Here is a 19,142-nt window from a genome sequence, read left to right as displayed (position 1 = left end):
GAGATGTTACTCCTGTCAATAGTGAGTAGCATATCAAAACCTATTCTCTCTTAAGAGAGTGTTTTCCACCCATTTTTCACTAAAAACATCTCATACAGTAATAAAAAACTTTGTAAGCAACAAGATCACTGTCTCCTCATTCACCAATGGGAAGTCTAGGGTTTACCTTCATTAGGCATCTTAAAGGTTATACAAGAGATTGTAGCTGAACTAGCCAAAAAAAAAAAAAAAAAAAAAAAGGAACAAACCCATACATCTTTCAAAAGAGGGTTTCCTGGTACCAGTCACAAAAAAAAACACCCTTAAACTAAGAAGTGTGAGCAGGTCTCTAACCTATACTGCATTTTCTCCAGACAGAAAAAAGACTTGACCAACTGCAGCTTAATTGTTGGAAGAAGGAAGAGGGCTGTAGATAGGAGCTACTTTTTAGTTATGCTGATATTCAAACCTGATACAACTTGCACCATATCAGGAGCACTAGGACTTAAGACAATATTTACTATAACAACCTTAAAAGGTCAGGCATTTCTAAGTACAGTTACAGGAAAACTTTGTGTACAGCCTTAGCACTGAAATAGCATTATATATTTGGAGACCAGCTTTCTATCAGCTCCCTCTACACAACTTAGCCACATTTTCATCCCAGTATACAACACTGCAAGGCAGGAATTTGAAACAGATGGCCCTGTGGTAAAGAACAGCTTCTGACTGAGAAATAAAAATTAGCTGGGAGGCTGAATAAAGTCACTGAATAATCTCTTCTTTTTTAGCTTAACAGAAAATTATTCAGCACTCTTTTCATATCTTCATAAAACAATGCATTTTCACATCTCTCACTGACACAGAGAAAGAATTCAAGGTTAAATTTATGTTGCCACCTGGGAAAACAATCTCACCTACATTTAGCATTATAGAAGTCAGTTACTTAATCTATGCTACTTGTCTGGCTCCTGCTGCAGTCAATGGAGAAATATCCTTAGGAGGTGATTCTCCTCATCTTAAATTAGGTGTCTCAGATACACAGGGAGAATTAATGTTTTGGAGTTTCTCCTCTCTCTCCACTGACAACAGATGGAGTCTAAAAAAATCACCTTCAACTATGTTTTATTTTCATATGGTGCAAATTAAGCACCACCAGTCCCAACAGTCAAGTGCTGTGGATTTAATGAGGAGTCTAACTGGACTCTAGTCTTCCCACCTCAAATATCACCAGCTGCTGCAGCCATCGCTCCTCTAATGTACATGGGGATGGCTGTGAAGTCCTGCACATCAAGGCAAGATACATGTCCCCATATGTATGCAAATCAAATGACAATAATACAGATTTACGTATTATAAAATTATTCTCTCTCCTCCCCCCCCCCCATCTGTACATCTGAAAGGCCCATACAAAAACCAGCAGATTGGGAAAATATAGAAAAAAGGTTTTCCTGTCCATCAAGCCCATATATTTGGCACTGCACATCACGACCTTCATATTTGTAACAAATACAAGTAAACATAATTTATAACAAGAAAGCAGAGAAAATTGATAGGGGGAGAGGCAGTAAATTTCTTTTCATTCCCCCTTCCTTTTTTAGTATTGAGATAAAACTCCTACACATGCTGAGTAAAGAAGTCCATCTGTGAGGCATCACCACCAGAAAATTAAACCGCCAAGGTCTGGGGAAGATGCACATCTATAAAGAAAATATAGAGAGCTATTTTGTTTGGGTTCCCCCCCCCCCCCCCTTTCTAAATGCACTCAAGAAGAAGTCTTTTGCTTCAGTGTAGGAAAAGGGAAGTTCTGATCACATTTCAGAATTCTTTAACCCATCAGGTTTAATCCATCTACTTTTAATCCATCACATCCACATCCACTTTTAATCCATCCACTAAAGGAAGTGCAAGTTGTGAGAAAACATTTCTTGGTATAAACCAGTAACAACTCCTAGACAGGCCAGTAGAGTTGCTCTTTAATATTACTAGGGAAAAGAGGTAAAGAAATGATGTTCAGAATGCTCTACATAAAATTTATACATTAAATGCATATGTATATGCATTTAAGCACATACAATATAATAAAATAGTATTTTCTTATATATTGTATTGTATAGACACATATTAAGTGTTATTATTTTAATATTTATTATCATATGTATCATAAAGTAGATGCCAAAAGCACCCTAGCAAATAAGCAGAAAAATTAGCATATGGTTTTAAGTATATTTTTTCTTTGAAGCGTCTTGCATTTTGAGCTGCAGTTTTACAACACAGTATTGTGGGAGGATAACCTGCTTCAGGAGCTATACGCAAACTGTGGATATGACACCCTATAAGTAAACACAGTCAGGACAATAGGATACTGACGGACATACTTGTTAAGTGAGAGCATATTTGAAGAGCAAAAGGCTTTGGATAAACTCTAGAGAAAAAAAAAAAACCCAGTCAGAGCTGGACCACTACAGTAGTGATGGGAAATGAGTATCTGACACAGGAAGCATGCAGAGGATCCCTCATGCTGTCTTGTAAGGATGCCTGTATCAGCTTGATCATATCTGGAAGAAATTCAGTCCTCATTCTCAGGACACAGAGATAGCCACTGTTGGTACCCCACCTCCCACCTCAATTATTGAGGCATCAAGGATTAAGTTAAGGAAAAATTCAAATACCACATGACAATCTGCAACAACTGCAGGTGAACCATTCATAAAAATATTATACAATTATTAAATAATATTTTAAGTATCTTCAAATTATTAAAAATAATGAAAAAGATATTTGACTAGAAATAGCCACAATTTTCCTTTCGGTTTTGATAAGAGAACCATAAGAAACTCTGTACAGTTTAGGTGGAAATAAAAGTTTGATTATATTTTTTTCCCAGGGAATTCATGCCATCAGCACATATGGCTTCATTTAATGACATTCAGCTATAATGACTCTGTATAATTACTGGCCTACATAATGCAGTTCTCCTTGGATGCTATGAGAAATCTGCACAATCATCAGGAAGGACGTTTGGAATGGGGGTGGAGAAGAAAAATAAAACCCAGCCAGAAGCTCTGCTCTAGAAGTTAATCACTATAATTTACATTTTGCCACCAAATCTCAGGTACAAGTTCTTTCATGCACCATTAAATGATCTGAAAACTGATTATTGCTCCTGTCTTCTACAGACACACACACTAATTTGTGGTTACTTTCTTTTGTCACCGAGTTCTTTTTAGGACCGAATTCCTTTTCTTCCTCAGAAGCCTGACTCTAAAGACATTACAGACATTTTGGCCTCCACAGGCAAAAGGTAAAAAAGTGAGAAGCAACAAAGGATAACAATTTAGAAACTGATAGAGAAACACCAATTAAGCTGTTCATTTCTCATGAAAAGCAGCCTGCTCAGAATCACCCTTTTGTCTCCCCCCCTTCAGGAAGAGGCAGATGTGGTTACATTTTGGAAGTGCCAGTTTAACAAGCCTCCAGCTCCAAGCTGTTGTGCTTCCATAGAAAGAGCTATGAGAGAGCTGGAAGCAGACAGCTGGATCTAGGGTTTCCTCAGGTCAGCACTGGTGTTCAATGTGCAATCACCAACTGAGGATGCCATCAGAAACAAAATGAAAGCTTTTTAGCCCACTGTGCCTTTCCTTTACTGTGAGGCATCAAGCACATGTTCTAGTCTTCAAAAATAAGAAATAAAGGAACACAAGCATCTTTTTTCTCTCTCCACCAAAATAAACAATGTGGGTGCAATGACTGCAGTATTTCTCAAGTATCATGCCCCATGTGTTCTACAAATTGCTACTACTCCTCTTTGTAAAGAGCTGCATTTTTAACATCTGTTTTTTAAGTGAAACTGCAAAACAAAAAACAAACCCCAACTGTTTTTCCTAGCATAAAGCCTCGGGAATCTTTATCTGGAAATATCAGTAACAGCCTCAAAAAACATGTAGAGATTTTTTATCCTCAGAGAAGCATCACATAAATGAATCCAAACCAGCAACAGAAAATAACATGTTTGGAGACACAACGCTACCACATGATGACAACATCCTGGACTTAAGTTAGCAATCAAGTTGCAAAGTATATGCACGGAAGACAAAGACGAGAGCTGTCAAATGTATGGCTGCCCTTCCAACATATTCTCAGCTTTTATACTGAACTATTCCTATTTTGTGCTCAGAGAAGAGCAAACCAGAACTGTAGATGTACGAAGATAGCATTCACTTTAGGCACACCTCTATGGTAAAGCTTCCAAGAGTTACATCTAATTTTTTGAGGGTTTGAGTTGCTTCTGAACAAATCCTTCCAAATGGAAATGTTACTGAGAACTGTGTAAGAATCTCCCGTAAAGCTGCTGCTAGTTATATTCAGACGTATTGCAGGGCATGCGGTAAATTCTAATGAATGCTAAAAAAATGAACATGCTTGTCTGAAAAAGGTATAAAATTGTCAATAACTACCATACAGATTTTAATCTTCAAGGGGCACATGCTAAGATTACCCAAAATCTAAGTCCCTCTGCACAATGTTGTTTACAGATTTGCTAAGTCCTTCATGCAACAATTGGAAACACCGTTATCAAAGACCTGGCTGGGATTTATAGCAACTGAAAGTGAACTTTAGTGCCAAAAATGGCCAACCAGGAGAAGCAGAAAACTAGAGCAGGACCACCATTAATAGCTTACTTAGTCAAAATTGCTATTACAAAGTACATGGAGACCAGATCGTTCAGCACAGTCTCTATGACAACCCTCTATTTGCAGCTACTGTATGAGTTGTTGAAGTGTCTGATAAACATCTAGCCTTGCATAAATGTAGCCTTGCTCAAAACGATTAGTAAAAATTGTTTCAGACTCCCAGTCTGTAGGCATTTTAGCTGCATGCTCAAACCTGAGGTGCCTCAAGAATAAAAGTGCAATAGTGAGGCTCCACAAGGCCAACAATTTATCATTATCATACCTGTTCCTTGAAAGAGCTGTGGTTTTTTTCTTGTTGCTAGTATGACACAGTATCGAGTATTTTTCAAAAAGCACGCTGAATACCTTTTGGGAAATAGGTTATGAAAATGGTCTAGAATATTTTCTGCCTCTGGCAGCTCTGTTTAATGTGTATAGTGGGTATCTCCCATCTGAGGTGTTCAAGCACATTACACACATGTATTTATATGCCAATTTTACTAGTGGCAAAACTGAGGAAGACAGGGAAGGTGAGTGTAATGTCATACCCACAAGCCTGCAGCAAAATGAGATTAAAATCTACATGCTGGCAGTCCCAAGCAACCTCCTCTCAGCATTGGTCATACTGACTGCAAGCAGATTTCTAAACAAGACTGGGTAAAAAAGTGAGAAACATCTGAAATGTGTACCTGCAAGACTAAAACAGATGCCCATTTTAAGCTGTTCATTAATTAAATGTACTGATCTCCTTTCTGATCCATATATGAACTGCAGTTGTTGCAAGATATTCCTTATGAACATATCACACACATCTGTCTTATGTTAGTTTAGTAGGAGCTGTATGGAATATACTCTTAAAGACATTCTTTAGTTATAAGCAGTAGGAGAAGCAAAGACTAAAGGTGGTCTTAATATTCAAGCATTCTGCAAATGTGAGATCTTTCAAAACACTGATTAACATAACCAGTCTCTTCAACATCTACTTCTCACTTTTGATAGTTCAGAGTGAGAATAGGAAAATGAGTGTGGAGGGGTCAATCTCCTAAGAGGTGAAAATTACCTTGTATGTGAGACGGCATCACTAAGACTATAAGCACTGTTCTCCCGTGTTAGAGGATTGGAGGCTGGCTGACTTTTGCTGTGAATATCCAGGCTCAGTGAAGACTCTGTCTTTCGGTCCATGTGGCTGTCCTTTTCTAATGTCCTGTCTGCAATGGAGACCACTTCGCTGGAGCTATGCCACAGTGGTGCCACTTTTTCTTTTGTTAGCCCTGTACGGGGAGATGTTGCTGCTCCCAGGGAGGCAGTGCTGCCATGGCTAGGTCCGTAGGAAGTGGTATCTATGCCACTATCAGCGGAAGTCCCTTGAAGGTAGTTGTAGCTGTTCAGCTCTGATTCGGTGCGCTCTCCACTGTCATACCATTTCTCATCGCTGTGAGCACTGGAGGCATTGCTGGACAGAGTATTGCTGCTGGAATGGCTGGAGTAGTGGCTGTCAGACTACAGAAGAAACAACAATCCAAAAAAAAAGAAATAAACAGACTTGCAGGTTTATTTCAGAATGATGGCAGTAAAGAGGAGGAGGAAATAAATAGTTACAAAGTCACCACTGCACAACAGGAGCTCTTCTACCTTGAGGGATAGGATAGATACATTGAGGAGACTAATAAGCTCTAAAACTTTCATTCCAATGTAATGCATGTGCTCTTCTCTGGGTGCACATAAAGAGCTTTCATGCGGATTTGGAAGCCATGTCTTAACTGCTCAGGGAAAGTCAGAGTTGTTTGTATTTTGTCCCAAAATATTTCATGCTGTTTCCTTTCAAGCACAGTTCTCCAATGAAATTGGCTGAGCTGTGTAGACTTGGTTTATAACTACTATAATTAAAAAGATTCTTATTTTAAGACTCCAATGTTTTAGAACATAAAATACAACCAATCAGCAGGAAGCACATGTTATTTTAATAATCCAATTGCCTATCAACAGGTTAAACTAGGGTGAAATAACCACTGCTCCCTCCTACCCCTTTGTAGGGTATAATTCTTCCTCAGCAGGAGTGCCCTTTTCAAATGGCCACTGAAATGCCATTTTACTAATCTGAAATTGTTTTCCAAGAGGCACAATTGCAAGGAAGGAAGCATTAATGGACTGCTTTTAAATTGTCCCATGATGGCATGCTGGTGTCTGGCTGGTTTGTATGTTCTGTCCTTGGTTACAACCTGATGTTATGAAGAAACTGAATGCCTTCAATTTCATAGTGAGCATCACTAGACTATACCACTACAGGAAGAATTTCTTGCCATATGCTCTTCATTGCTTAGTATCTCACCTATCTTTGGGGTATTTATACCCATCTGAATTCCTTAATTTTAGTTTGCATCTACAGAATTTATTTAAGTTCTGATTATATAGTCAGAACTGAAGCAGTTTTTTGGTAGGCAATGGACTTGTTTGCTGACCACATGGCCTTGGAATAAGGGAAGGGATGGAAAGGAGACTTAGAACCACCTTTCCTATCTGTCTGCCCCTGGAGTTTTACTGAATAGGCATGCACAGAGATCCCAGTTAAATATAAAAAATTAGATGCTGTTTCTGTTTTCACTGGAAAAGAAGGAAAATAGGGAATGGATGTAAACTGTGAGCAAGAAATCTCAGCATCCACTTCTTATTACATTAAAGCAAGAATTGAAAGAAAGCCAGGAGGAATATTAAATGAGTTGATCTAGGCTTCTAGTTATCTCCAATTAAAGCTACCATCTCCTCATTAAGAACTGCATCACTCCCCCATCCATCTGTCCACATAATAAAGATTTACTTTAACAATGACTAAACAAGAAGAATGCAAGCAATAATAATTCCACTGCTATGCTCTGCACGCAAGCAATGAGTTTTATATGACATTATTATGCATTTAAACACATCGCATGAAAAGCAGGTCAATCTAAATATAAAAACTAGCTTGTGCTCGTAAGAATATGGACAGGTGTGGTGATCGTGGGTTTTTTTTAAGTAATAAAGATGTATTGTTATGAATTAAAAGAAACACTGCCAACTGTACTGAAAGAAGAATGCTGGTAAGCAGGAGCAACTAAGAGGAACCAATTAAAGACTCTCTCACACATAAATAAGTGCAACTAATACTTTCAGTATAATCACACAACAACTCTGTATTTAGACAACTATATAAATAAAAATTGATACAGCTTACTGGGTAATTTAAAGTTTAAAAGGTGTGGGGGTGTTTAATTCTAATTAAATTTAAAATGTCTTGAAAATTATTTATGAATATTTATCTCTCTCTGTACATAAATCAGGAAGTGAGAGCCTCCAAAAAGGTGTGAATATCTAACTCTGCAAAGACAGAAGGACAGAATTTGCTGTTTAGATCTTAAACAAGAATTAAACAAGAATGGGTTGTGGGTTTTTTTCAGCAGGACTCCAGCAGACCTTTCAGACAAAGTTTTTCACCAGTGTGCAAGGTAGGTTATGGAAAGGAAGTAATACAGAGGAAAATGGAGAAATACAAACCCAAAAGCAAGAGCACTATTTTGTTTTAAATAAGCTGCTTTCCAAGTGTTGCATTAAAAAATATATTAGTAACTTTAGGTCTCACATGTGAGGCCTATGAATAGCTGTGTAAATTCCCACTAACTCTCTTCTTATCACAAGCTAACAGACAAGAAGTTGCTGTTCAACTGGCAATAACTAATAAATAGTTCAGTAGGCTGTGCTTAGCTGCTGCAGAATTCAGGGAACAGCAGGTCTGCTCTATTACTTCCTCCATGTTCTAGTAGAGAACAAGGCCTGAGGATTTTTTTCTCTCTTTCTTAAGTCACATTAAATATACTTTGAACAACACTTCTGGTATTGAGAGTCTTTGGAGCAAAAGCAACATATAAAATAATTCCTTTTTTAGGATAACTTACATGACCCTGTTTATTTGGAGACAAGTGAACAACAGGATCCTGTCTCATCAGTCTTCCACTGGGGCTTTCTCTGAAGGATGGCAGTACCTTTGATACTGCTGGGAGATGGCATGTTGGTTCTGCAATACAGCACACAATGATGTACTGAAAAGTATATGTAGTGCAAGAAGCTACAAATACGTGTAACCTCATTTTACGCTGCTGTTTTTCCAATACTACCCCAAAACTTTGGATACCTAATACGAAATTAATTCCAAATAAAAAATAAGTATACTGTGACAAAACACAGGTGAGTGAGTGAGGGCTCATTCCTGCCTGGCGTAAATCAGTACAAGTCCATGAAAATCCAGCAGTCACCATCCTGGCATTTGTTAGAACCACCTGAATGGCATCATGGCATTGGTACAGACTTCCCAAGGAAGTGGTGGAATCACCATCCCTGGAAGTGTTCCAAAAACACATACATGAAGCGCTTAGTGACATGGCTTAGTGGTGGCCTTGGCAACCCTCAGGTAAAGGTTGGACTTGATAATCTTAAAGGTCTTTCCAACCTAGTTGATGCCCCCCTGTTGTCCAACAGCTTTAAAGCAGAGCATTAAAGCAGCAGAACATTAATTTTCACAGTGTATTGACGTTGCATCTCTATATGTACATCGCCTATGGACAAGAGACTAAAAAATTACGAAGATCCACATTTTGCTAAATCATATTCTACGCAAGGCAGGATAATAGCAAAAGTCTACAGTGATCATATATATAAACACATTTTCTGCAGTACAACTACTACACATATTTCTTGTCAAAGTTAAGGCACATTAAATAAACATTTTCTAACTGAAGAGCCAGCAAAAGATTTGTTGAAATCATGATATCCCCTTAAAAATTGCTGGCTGTGAATGTGAAAACTGCATAGGTGTACCAAAGGAACACTAATTAAACAAACCTGACAAAAGTGGACAGAATTCAAGTCACTCATATGGACAATCACAGGAGTGCTCTATGACAAACTTTTTTTTTCCCAGGAGAAAACTGTGGAAGTGTAGAGGGTGTTCAGGCAGCCCATCAGGTAGGTAATTGTGTTCTCAGAGCCCAAGGCCAGTATTTTTAGAAGAATCCCAGTTGTGACTTTTTACATGAATCTTCCCTCCTGTGGTTATGCAATATTCTGCACTTCTAAAAATGCTGCTTTTAAGTAGAATACATGCTTATAAACATTAAGTACTTAATATCCATGGTAATTAGCAGTGCTTTCCCCAACACAGCAACAGTTTTGTTCATCCTGACCTGCAGCATTGCTAGCTTTTTTTAATTAAACTTTGCCTTTTTAATAAAAAATCCCCAAAAAACTATATAGAAAAAAATAAATCAAACTTGAATCCCCCTGGCAAGTGGTAGCAAGCAGTGTTGGTGCACAAAGTTCTTCTGAAGTTAAGAACTGGCCAGAAAGAAGAAAGGAGTGAGTGTGTGGATTCACTGTACCTAATGCTTTTATTTACCTTGAGACAGGTTATCCCAAGTAGAAATGTGTTTATGTGTCATAGAACCAAACTTTCACCTAGATTCACCAGACTGGCAATAAAGTCTCCAGTCAAAGATGCAGCTTCCAACTGCGACTCTATGAATGCAGGACAATACACAAGAGATAAAATACAGCGATTATATGTCAGGTCATATTTCTCAGCCTTTGCCAAATGCTGGAGCCATCTCTTTTACCACACAATTTTTCTGTTCTTTTTGGCCTTATTAATATTTCGCTAATATGGTGACATCTGACATAGTAGAACAGAACTTGTTGGCAGCTCTGCTCAGAGCCAGCACTACCACCCAACTGTTGGTCTGCAAAAGTAATGCTAAGCAAAAGATCATTTTTACATGTGTTGTTACCATCACACAGTATCAAAACATATGCGATTAAAAATTGTTCTGTCAAAATGAGAACTGCAGATCAGTATAATCACAGCTTTTCAGTGAGAAGTATGGGGGGAGTTGTGAAGGAGGGACTGACAGATGGCTTCGATAACAAGGCACAGATCACTGAGGTTGTGAAGGTATGTGAATAAAGCGTATCTTCAGAACCTGAGGGTGTCATTTGCCTTAAACTCCAACTGATCTTACTGAACCTTACTCTGTGTTCAACATTAATCCATTTATATAGAACAAAAGCTGTGATGCAATAAAATTATGATCTATATCGAAAACAGAAAAAATATGGAATTGCTTAATTATGGTAACAAAGTCAGAAAAATCCAATCTAGCAATCTTGACCATGGGGGATTATGTAGGATTCAAGGCTGTTTCCAGACAGGACATTTCCACTGGTGTCAATCTCACTGGTATCCACACAACTCAAGCTATAGCTGTAGCAAAAGGTCTGTGTGCAAAAACTTCAAATGAAGACTTAACAATGCAAATTCTTAGTAGCCAGCTGTTTTATGCAGTTAGTATGTTCCCTCAGCTGACAGCTTAATTGCCAAGTGCAATGAAAACATATACACTGGTGGAAGGCGATTACCAAGCTATAGATTTACTTCACTATTTAAACTTTAATTGGCTTTTTTTTTTCCATTTTATTCATGGTATTTACAGCTTCAATGATCAAACAATCAATTTGCATTTCTACAGCACCATTCAAGAAGGAGCATCACAAGCACTTTAGACGAACTGAGCAAAAATTAAACTAAGCCAAGCCACTCGGAGAGCAGCTGAGGTCAAACTAGTCCTCAACAGCACAACAAATTATTAAGCATGTCTACCCAACTGCTTTTAAAAGGACAGTGTTTCAGGGTAAAAGCATTAAGGTAGATTTAGTCCCACAATCAAATGAAGAACCGAAGTCAGCTCTTCCTCAGGTGATACTCACAGGTCCCAAGGAAACAGACTGCACAAGCTAGTACATGTTCCAGACCTAATTATTCATCCTAATGAAGAAGGTTAACTTTCAAAGACACTGAAAACACAGTGCTTAAGAGGGTTCTTTCTCTGCATGGAGAGGTATTGCCAAAGTCACCTTGTAGTTAGTACCACTTGCTGATAGCAAAGAATTAATTACCTACCCATCTGGTCAGCGATACTATCCTCACTTCTTTGCCAGCTGGGTGTGGATTTGCCGCTACCACCTGTATCTGATTGCGTGTTCTGCCTGTCAATGGAAGCAGGGGATCTACGGCTAATTCCAAACCTGTTGTAACACCCCAAAAAACAAAGCAGATAATGATTTTAAATATGCATAAATCTCACATAAGGGGTAAAGAGCATTTTTAAGAAGCTAGTGTCAAACAACAGGGCAGACCAACACATTGCACAACTGCTTGAGTGAATTTATAATTCGTTTCCATTTAATTTTGTGGCAGCTTTCAGGACCCCTGTAGCATCTTTAGTGTGTAAGATTACAGTACGTATTGATTTATTGAGCTTCTTTCATCAAGAACATCTGGTTACAGTGTATACAATTAAAAACAGACCAAACTATTTGGAAATAAAATTATTAGTTTTCATTTACAGAGATACTTACATGGAAAGGTGATCAGACCATTACACAGTTACAGAAAATTGACCACAATGACTAAAACGTAAAAGTTTGGACACAAGCCACAGAGGGAAATGAGGTGTGTTTATTATGAAAGGATATCAAGGATGGATCCTTTTAACTGGGAAATCACTACCTCGAATTGGTCAAAGAGAGCATCAGAAAGTTTGTTCGGGCAGTCCCACGGATCTCAGCCACTTCCGTGGGTTCTCAGCAAAAGACTAAGTAAGGTTATACCTAGATGATGCAGATATATAAGCAAACACAGCATGGACTCATTTGGGACAATACTGCACTGCCAGATATTTTAAATAAGTGTTTATAAAGCTAACTGCATTAGATACAGATTCCCAAAACCTGGGGATTATAAATTCTGGAAATTATTAAATTATTTGATCACAAAATAAAGTGGACTAAAGCTGTAGGAAAAGAGCAAGACATGTATACCTACTCCTGTAGAAGAAAGCATAAGAGAGCAAAAGGAAAACTGTGTTCAGTGGACTTTGTAAATGTTGTTAGATTAGTCAGGTGGATTTTGGAAAGCTCAATGAAGATACAGTAAACTCAAAGAGAATAATCTAATGACAAAGGAGACACACAATCCTTCTGTGCCATACTGTCTATATGCCTTATATACCTAAAAGGCTGTAAGAATTATAATACTCTATTACATATAGACCACTTAACTCTATAAAAATTATATCTGGGTTCAGAATTTACAGGTCAATAATTAAGAATTACTCAATAATAATGCATTTTTGAGGTGGCTTTTTTTTCCCCAACTCAGACACACCCTGAAGGAAAAAAACTTCCCAAAACTCTACATGCACAGAGTAAAACCCGAAAGAATTATAACAGACTGATACATTCTCTATATATCAAGGAGTTTCACTAAGCATCTAACGTAAGAACAGAAAATAAAATACCCAAACTCTGCTTTCTACCCACTCTACTACCTACAGACTGCCTACATGACCTCCACTGTAAAACAGACATCTGCCCAACTGTCAGAAAAGCTCAGTGTGGTTATCCCATTTGAAAGTTCATGTACTTGTTACACCAAATGAACCCACCAAAGCATCATCACGACTCAAAACAACAAAATCCCACTCCGATCCTTAAAGACAAGCAGTGTTACACATAGCATAGCTCCAAAATGTCATGTTTTGAAATTTGTCCCTTCTAAATTTTACCCAAAGAAGACCCTATTTCCCTTTTGTTTGCTGCTCCCTGGTACAGTCAACATGAAGTTTGATGAACAGAAAAAATGTAATGAAAACCTGGATATATTTGCTTTCTGAATACAAACAATTTACATTGAAACTGCATGAAGTGAGTAATGCTGCTCTTTTTCTATTCACACAAACTAGGTAACATTTCACTTAATCATACACCTGAATTAAACAGGATGAATTCAATACCAATTCAACACATGCATAGGAAGTCTAAATACAGCATTTCAAAAGCTGATTGATTCTTTAAACAGTGAGCTGAGGTAATTTTTCAAACTTTTAAGGCTTGGGAAGTATTTTGGGAAGAATAACTTTTAATGATAAATTAACTAGAAGTTAGTACCTAAAAGAAAAAGCCAAAATCCCAAGAAACCTTGCTATGATAAAGTTGTGCCGCATCAATATTTTACTTCCTATGCATTGTCCTCTTACCTAAATGCCATAGTGATAATATGTATAAAAGAAGTCAATGTTGCATTTGGCATAATCTATAATTTGAGTCTTTTTTCAAGATCAGAGATACATAAACCCAACATGTTTCTAATTTTATTTCATTAAAATCACTATTCATTGAGCAGCAAGAAATATCTTTAGACTGCATTTCTTATATGATGTGGGCTATTCCAAAGCAAGAATAATAAATGCAGGTGGTGCTATATTCTATGCTGCTTAAATATATAGCCCATTGGGGTATGTAGGAATGAACCTAAAAAACTTGAAGGAGAACTAAATCTGGAATAAGTTGTTTAACTAGACATTTTATATATATGTCATAAGAAGAAACCCATGATTTCATTATTTTTGAATTTCATTTATACATTCTACAATAATGTATTATATATACATACCTTCAGATAAACACAGGATAAGTAAATGAAACAGACATATGTACATCAAGACCAATCTGGATATTCTTGAAAGCAGTGAAGTTTTTGCCTATACCCCGCATAGGATATGGACCAATAATCTAGAAGAGGCAGCAGTTACTGCTCTTACCGATGTCTGACAGAGGTTGGACGCACACCCATGCTTCCAGTCATTTAAGTTTCACAAACTTCCCAAATCTGTCATATCATGCAACAAGAGAGAAATATACACACAAATTATGCAGTTGAGATTTCCTGCAATGGGAAATCTCAGGGACTGGCACACCTAGAGCACACTGGAGCCTCACCTCAGGAAGATTACCTTCAGGATGTGGAGTCTGCTAAGCCCCTACTGCACCATCTTAACAATTAAATGCTACAATCTCTCTCTCCTGTTTTAGCAACATATACGGGTTTAATCACTGGCCAGCTCTACCTGGTATATCAAACATCACTACAGAGTTGCCCTGAAGCTGGTGTCTGAGATGAATCTCAACAGAAGATGCATATGGAACTGCAATGATTTTTAGTCATGTGACAAACATTAGTTTGCTTATCGAGGCAAGAAAGTTTCCTTCATAATTGCATTTTTCCTTCATAATTACATTTTTCATGCTTTCCATTTAGGCTGGCAGATGATGTTTGAAAAGTCTTGAGTAAATATGATTCATGTGCACAATGACAGTATGGGAGGCAAAGTACTTTTCCTATGAGAACAGAACATAACAGTCAAATAATTGGAGTTTCATGAGTGATATTTCTTCTTTTTAAAAAAGCATCCAATAAGGAACATGCAAAGTTCATGCATTAATTTCTTCCTCCATTATTCCATTTAAACAGTGTCTTCTTGCACCAAATTAAAACTTCAAAACCAAAAGACTGTATAGACAACATTCCTAGGACATATCTCTGCTGAACTTGCAAAATGCTCAAAGAATGCTATAGTGAACATGTGTGTATAATTAACTTGAAAGATGGAAAAGGGTTGGGTTGGGTGCTGGTATGCTCTGAAGCCAATTCAAAACAAAAAACGCAGCGTGTCTGAAAGTCCCTTTCTACTCAAGCAGTTATGATTGTGATGGTCTAAGGACATATGGCAGCAATACCTTTTTTGTAGAGCAAATGACACGGCTGGAAAAGAGCAGACAAGATATTGGGAGCACAAGATGCTCTTCAGAATTCAAGGCAATAAATAAGTTCTGCTGGCATAAATGAGCCAGGAAGTAAGCAGTGTGTAAAGAGGTTAAGTGTTTTTTTCAGCTGCAGAGCTCTGGACACACTTCTACTTCCTTACAGCAAAGTTTAATGGGTTCAAAGCAAATCTCTTACTGTCTGTGGGACTTAAGCACAAAGTTAAATAATGACCGCAACAGGTTCAATAGTCTCATGTATCAAAGCCTTCACATAGGTTCACAGCAGAAAGGAATTAAAACCTCAAACTGAGCTGCAAGGAGAAGGACAGGGAAGACAAATCTTCAGTGCCCTGGAGCAACAAGCGGCACTTGTCCAAACACATGGCCAGAACAGCATTCTCTAGACTGGCAGTCCTGGGATGAAGGTTGGACTTGATTATCTTAAGGGTCTTTTCCAACCTAGCTGATTCTATAACTTTATGACACAGAGCACTGTCCTCTGACAGGCACCTAAACAGGCAAAAGACAGTGCCTTGTGCAAAACAGTTCCTGGTATTTAATTTTATAAATAATATGTATTTTTTTAGTAGAAGATACTTCTACTTTATACAAGATCCAAACCAGAATGAGTTACACACAATGACCTGCAACATAGTTAAGACAACTTGAGAGGGAAGCTTTGCAGTGTGAGCTATCAGCAGTTTTGCCCCTTTATATTCTCTACAAGAAGCAATTTGGAATGTTGTATACAGCTCTCCTGCTGCCAATATTTTTTTTCCCTTCTTGGATATACTTGATTTATTGCTCCTTTCAGTGTCCTCTGAAAATGATACAGATTTAATTTCTTTCTCTGTAAGTTGCCCCTTACATTGATATTGGATCACTTCAGAGAATTTGAAGATTTCTGGAGAGCTAGAAGACAGCACCTTATAACAGGATGACTGTGAACATGCAAAAAAGATGCTAGCTGTGGATGAATTACCAGTTTCTGTGCCTACACAGCTGAAGTCTTAGTTGCACTGAACACTACTTTGCTCCAACTATAAGAACAGACTGCAAAGTCCCAAATCTATTACCTAATTTGTTGTAGAATCTAAACCTGTGAAATGAAGCAATTTACAACATGAAACCAGTACCTTTACTGAAGATTTTTAAGTACATAAAGGTCCCCTTGTATAGTAACCTAAGCAGTTGTAGACTAGAATCAGAGAGGTTAGGTCACAAAGGGAAAAGGGGGAGGGCAAGAGATTTTTAAAACTTGACTTTTCCAAAAAGCATGACAATAATATTTGAAAACAATCATGTTTTAATGTGTGTAAACAACAGCTGACAGGAGGCTGTGGAAGCACTCCTTTAGTTTAATGTACATTACAACAAATGGAACAGTGAACAAAAGACTTGCCTAAAAAGAATATGAAAAAAGTCTGGTGCCTACCCTTCTGGCATAGATTTTTGTCTGTATGTGCCCCCACCAGAGCCAGTCTCACTTGAGGATGATAAGTTGCTTGGAGAATTACGGCACTGTTGCGATCTTGCTAAGGCAATGGATGAAACCGTGACGTATACATCAGAACCAGGAGACAATCTGTTCAGAGCAAACCACCCAGTCAAATCAGCAATATCATAGTGCAAAGCTTGATGGACAACATCATGCAAATTCTTACACCAGCAAGGAACACAGCATCATAGACACAGGAGAAATGAAGTCAGCTGAAGGATCAGACATTTTCCCTTATTAATGGTGAAATGAAATCAGCTGTGAAAAGCTGGATGCAGGGGAGTAAATGAAGAGGCAAGCGTGGGAGAAAAAACCTGGCACACACTAGAAAAACATCCCAGATTTGAAAGTCTTCATTTTTTTTTTTACAGATTGCTTGTAAGAATAATGAAGTACGACATTTCTCAGCCAAATACCAAAGAGAACAAAATATTTCTAATTCTCAAAACAAACTCTTGCCTGGAATTTAAACTAACTGTATCGAGCTGTCTATGCAAACTTTTCCAAGAATATCAGGCTTATCTTTATGCCACCAAACTTGTCCACATTAAATCACAAGGACTAAATTTATAAATACCTTAAAATAGAATCATAGAATAGTTAGGGCTGGAAAAGACCTCAAGATCATCTAGTTCCAACCCCCCTGCCATGGGCAGGGACACCTCACACTAAACCATCTCACCCAAGGCTTCATCCAACCTGGCCTTGAACACTGCCAGGGATGGAGTATTCACAACCTCCCTGGGCAACCTATTCCAGTGCCTCACCACCCTAACAGGAAAGAATTTCCTCCTTATATCCAATCTAAACTTCCCCTGTTTAAGTTTTAAAATCCCCCCTAAAAACTAAACATTCTAATATCAAATTATCTCAACATACCAGAACTCTGAAAATACTGACCTGAGTCATATGAAGCCTTCTCCTGTCAGAATAACCATACAGCAAATAAATGGGCTAGAACTGCAACACATGCACCCAGGCAGAATGGCTGGAAGCAGCAGACTTACACTATTCCAACTCGTATATCCTGTTCTGCAGTTAGCAAAAGGCTTTTGTTTTTTGAGATCATCTTCTGGTTTGTGCATTTTGTTTCCCAAAACCCAACCAAATTCACTGCTGCTAAGCTAGTTTTATTCTACTTGGTAGTGACTGAAGCCATTCAAAACTTCAGCAGCGATTTCAGAGTTTAAATTACATCATGCATCAAAACAGATACATACATCAAAATCCTACAGTGAATGCAAATCTTGATAATGTGGTCTAGCAAAAATAACACAAGTTAAACAGCAACTTAACCTTTATTAATTACAAAATCATATTGACTTCAGTGAAACACAGTTATCTCAGTACACAACTTGGTTCTGGGGGTTTAGAAGGTCACAGCCTAGACACTTCGTATCTGTAGAGGAGTGGCAGATTTTAATCAGCTCTCACCACAACAGTGTATGAACTTTTAAAGTTCAAAAACTCTTTCGAGAATGATAAACCCCTCACATCTCACTGATTTATGTTACTTACATCTGTGTACATATATCCAAAGAGCGTATGTGTATATATATCTCAAATGTGCATTCGACCCCTGAGTACTTTGCACAAAAGCAGTGAACTAACAAAATCTTAGGATGGGAAGAGCAGTAGGACTGGACCAAACATCTTGACCATCTGGAATTTCGTAAAATGCATATGACTCTCTTTCCCAGACAAGAAAGGAATGATCTAACACCTGACCATTACAAATATCATATCAAACCCAGTAATTCCTTTCTAGCCTATCAAATTGAATTTAACTTATCTCACATTTATCAAGCAACAATTCCCAAATATTTGATTACAAAGAACATGGTTCAAGGAGTTGAAAACTTGGGGAACCACGAGCCAAGCAGTTAACTTTCCCAGTGGCACTCTTATAAAGAAGAAAAAAAAAAAGTTCAGCCAACAAAAATATGTGCTTTCAATAACATTCACTCACTTACATAGGCACACACATTTAAAATTCAGTTATGCTTGCTGAGCAATACACAATTTAAAAGTATGACCTTTTTTCCCCAGTACTAAATTAGAATTTATGGCAAGGAAACCAATTACTTCTCAAATAATTTCTGTAAAATGATTTCCTGTTGGAAAATGCTTACATTTTCACTCCAGATTCAGCTATGCCTTTTCTTTACTTCCTATGCCTTGCCAAAAAGTGACAGCACTGTTTAGAGGAAATGTCAAGATTTCAGAACTATGTCATGGAGTTATAACTTTTTTTACAAAGATGACAGTCCTCAAGGGCAAACAAAATTGTATTATAAACGTGGTTTGAA

General features: G+C 37.8%; 1 protein-coding gene across 5 annotated transcripts in view; it reads right to left on the bottom strand.

Moving 5' to 3' along the window:
- SIPA1L1 (signal induced proliferation associated 1 like 1) overlaps window positions 1-19,142 on the bottom strand; it is a 227,194-nt gene that overhangs the window by 14,200 nt on the left and 193,852 nt on the right. For 4 of the 5 annotated variants that reach the window (XM_065683010.1, XM_065683013.1, XM_065683011.1 and 1 more), the window contains 4 exons: window positions 16,771-16,920; window positions 11,632-11,756; window positions 8,579-8,697; window positions 5,713-6,152 (listed from right to left, as the gene is read on the bottom strand). In XM_065683010.1, coding sequence (XP_065539082.1) covers window positions 5,713-6,152; window positions 8,579-8,697; window positions 11,632-11,756; window positions 16,771-16,920 — 834 coding nt within the window. The remainder of the gene's footprint in view (window positions 1-5,712; window positions 6,153-8,578; window positions 8,698-11,631; window positions 11,757-16,770; window positions 16,921-19,142) is intronic. The other variant, XM_065683014.1, reaches the window with a different exon arrangement.

This window comes from Lathamus discolor, chromosome 6, assembly GCF_037157495.1.
Source record: "Lathamus discolor isolate bLatDis1 chromosome 6, bLatDis1.hap1, whole genome shotgun sequence".
NCBI lineage: Eukaryota > Metazoa > Chordata > Aves > Psittaciformes > Psittacidae > Lathamus > Lathamus discolor.
Note: the sequence above shows the minus strand (reverse complement) of the source record. Positions and strands in the feature narration are given on the sequence as shown.